Here is a 2,500-nt window from a genome sequence, read left to right on the forward strand (position 1 = left end):
GAGGGATGGAGGGGTGGAGGGATGGAGGGTGGGGTGGAGGGGTGGGATGGAGGGTGGGATGGAGGGGTGGAGGGATGGAGGGGTGGAGGGATGGAGGGGTGGGATGGAGGGGTGGAGGGGTGGAGGGGTGGAGGGATGGAGGGGTGGAGGGGTGGAGGGATGGAGGGATGGAGGGTGGAGGGATGGAGGGGTGGGATGGAGGGGTGGTGGGATGGAGGGGTGGAGGGCTGGAGGGATGGAGGGGTGGGATGGAGGGCTGGAGGGGTGGGATGGAGGGCTGGGATGGAAGGGTGGGCCAGGCGGCCTCTGGCTCTGAGACCAACACTAAGTGAGGCACTGGGTTCACTTTCTCGGGGGGGGGGGGGGGGGGGGGCAGGTAAAGGTCCTGATTCCTCCACCCCTGCCCCCCTTCGGTAAAGCACATTCATAAAATAGCAAAAGATTAATGGCGCTATATAAACAAACAAAGCTGAAATGAGCCGAGTCGAAATGCATGCTGGGATATGAGACTCTAGTTCTGTAGACTAAAAGCCCATTCCTTCAACAGGGCTCCAGCGGCTGCCATGGCCAATCAGAATGGCCCACAGGACGTCAGTACAGGACGTCTCTCCCTATCTGTGGGTACAGGTGTGTGACACTTTGTGTCACCAGGAGGAGCAGTCTGCAGTGGACATCACTCTGGACAGGGTGTGTGTAGGTGAGTGTGGCTGTGTGTGTGTGTGTGTGTGTGTGGCTGTGTGGGTGTGTGTGTGTGTGTGAGGGGGCTTCAGCTGGGTCTCTGGGGGGTCATACAGTGTGGAACATCACATGGAACCCAAACAGGGGGATGGAGCCAAGAACCTCAAAGGACTAAAAACACACACACACACTCACAGCATACACAACACATACACTCATGACACAACCGCAAATGACAGTCACACATGACACACAGTCATTGAAGTATGAGCACTAGCCACGACATGATAAAGAGCAGCGAGGGAGACATCCACACACACACACACACACACACACACATACACTATCACTTTCAGACACACATGCATGGGCTCATTCACACACACACATACCTACAGACACACACACACAACCCACCACAAACGCAATCACACACACACACACACACACACACACACACACACATACCTACAGACACACACACACAACCCACCACAAACGCAATCACACACACACACACACACACACACACACAGACTGCTTCTCACAAATTCATGCATATATGCTCTGACCTGGCATGCTTCTCTGTATACACACACAGCCTGCTCCTCCACAATTTATACACGCACTGACCCACTATCTCTCTCACACACACACACACACACACACACACACACATGCATACACAACACATACACTCATGACACAACCGCAAATGACAGTCACACATGACACACAGTCATTGAAGTATGAGCACTAGCCACGACATGATAAAGAGCAGCGAGGGAGACATCCACACACACACACACACACACACATACACTATCACTTTCAGACACACATGCATGGGCTCATTCACACACACACATACCTACAGACACACACACACAACCCACCACAAACACAATCACACACACACACACACACACACACACACACACACACACATACCTACAGACACACACACACACACAACCCACCACAAACGCAATCACACACACACACACACACACACACACACACACACACAGACTGCTTCTCACAAATTCATGCATATATGCTCTGACCTGGCATGCTTCTCTATATACACACACAGCCTGCTCCTCCACAATTTATACACGCACTGACCCACTATCTCTCACACAAACACACACACACACACACACACACAGCCTGCTCCTCCACAATTTATACACGCACTGACCCACTATCTCTCTCACACACACACACACACACACACACACACACACACACACACAGCCTGCTCCTCCACAATTTATACACGCACTGACGCACTGACCCACTATCTCTTACACACACACACACACACACACACACACACACACACACGATGAATCATAGACCCTGGCAGCAACACTGCGCAACACCAGAGACAGCCAGAGGAGTGAAGCGGTGTCTTACCCATCAGGCACGTCATGACGACCGCCGGAGAGCTGCTGATGCACTGGAGCAGCTGTAGCCGCTGTAGCCGTCGCTATGGCAGCTGCGACCGTGGCGACACGGCCGCCTGCCTCCATGCTACTGCCTCACTGCAACAGCTGCCTGTCTGCATGAGGGAGAGAGGGAGGGAGGGAGGGAGGAGGAGGAGGAGAGGGGCAGAGAGAGAGGGATGGAGGGAGGGAGAAGAGGGAGGGAGAGAGAGCAGGAAGGAGAGAGAGAAGGAGGTGAGATGATCAAGAGAATAAGAATAAGACAGAGTGAGAGACAGAGAGAAGAAGAGGAGAGATTTAGTCAGCATTAGAGCGAGTGAGAGAGAGAGTGAGAGAAAGGCAGAGAGAGAGAGTGGAGGACAAGAGGGGGA

At 53.3% G+C, this 2,500-nt stretch overlaps 1 protein-coding gene across 2 annotated transcripts in view; it reads right to left on the reverse strand.

The window, feature by feature from the left end:
- The window catches only part of arhgap32a (Rho GTPase activating protein 32a), a 57,281-nt gene that overhangs the window by 47,609 nt on the left and 7,172 nt on the right, over nt 1–2,500 (reverse strand). For both annotated transcript variants that reach the window (XM_031583535.2, XM_042710350.1), the window contains exon 2: nt 2,101–2,245. In XM_031583535.2, coding sequence (XP_031439395.1) covers nt 2,101–2,216 — 116 coding nt within the window. In that variant the 5' untranslated portion in view covers nt 2,217–2,245. The remainder of the gene's footprint in view (nt 1–2,100; nt 2,246–2,500) is intronic.

Source organism: Clupea harengus, chromosome 17 (genome assembly GCF_900700415.2).
Source record: "Clupea harengus chromosome 17, Ch_v2.0.2, whole genome shotgun sequence".
Taxonomy (NCBI): domain Eukaryota; kingdom Metazoa; phylum Chordata; class Actinopteri; order Clupeiformes; family Clupeidae; genus Clupea; species Clupea harengus.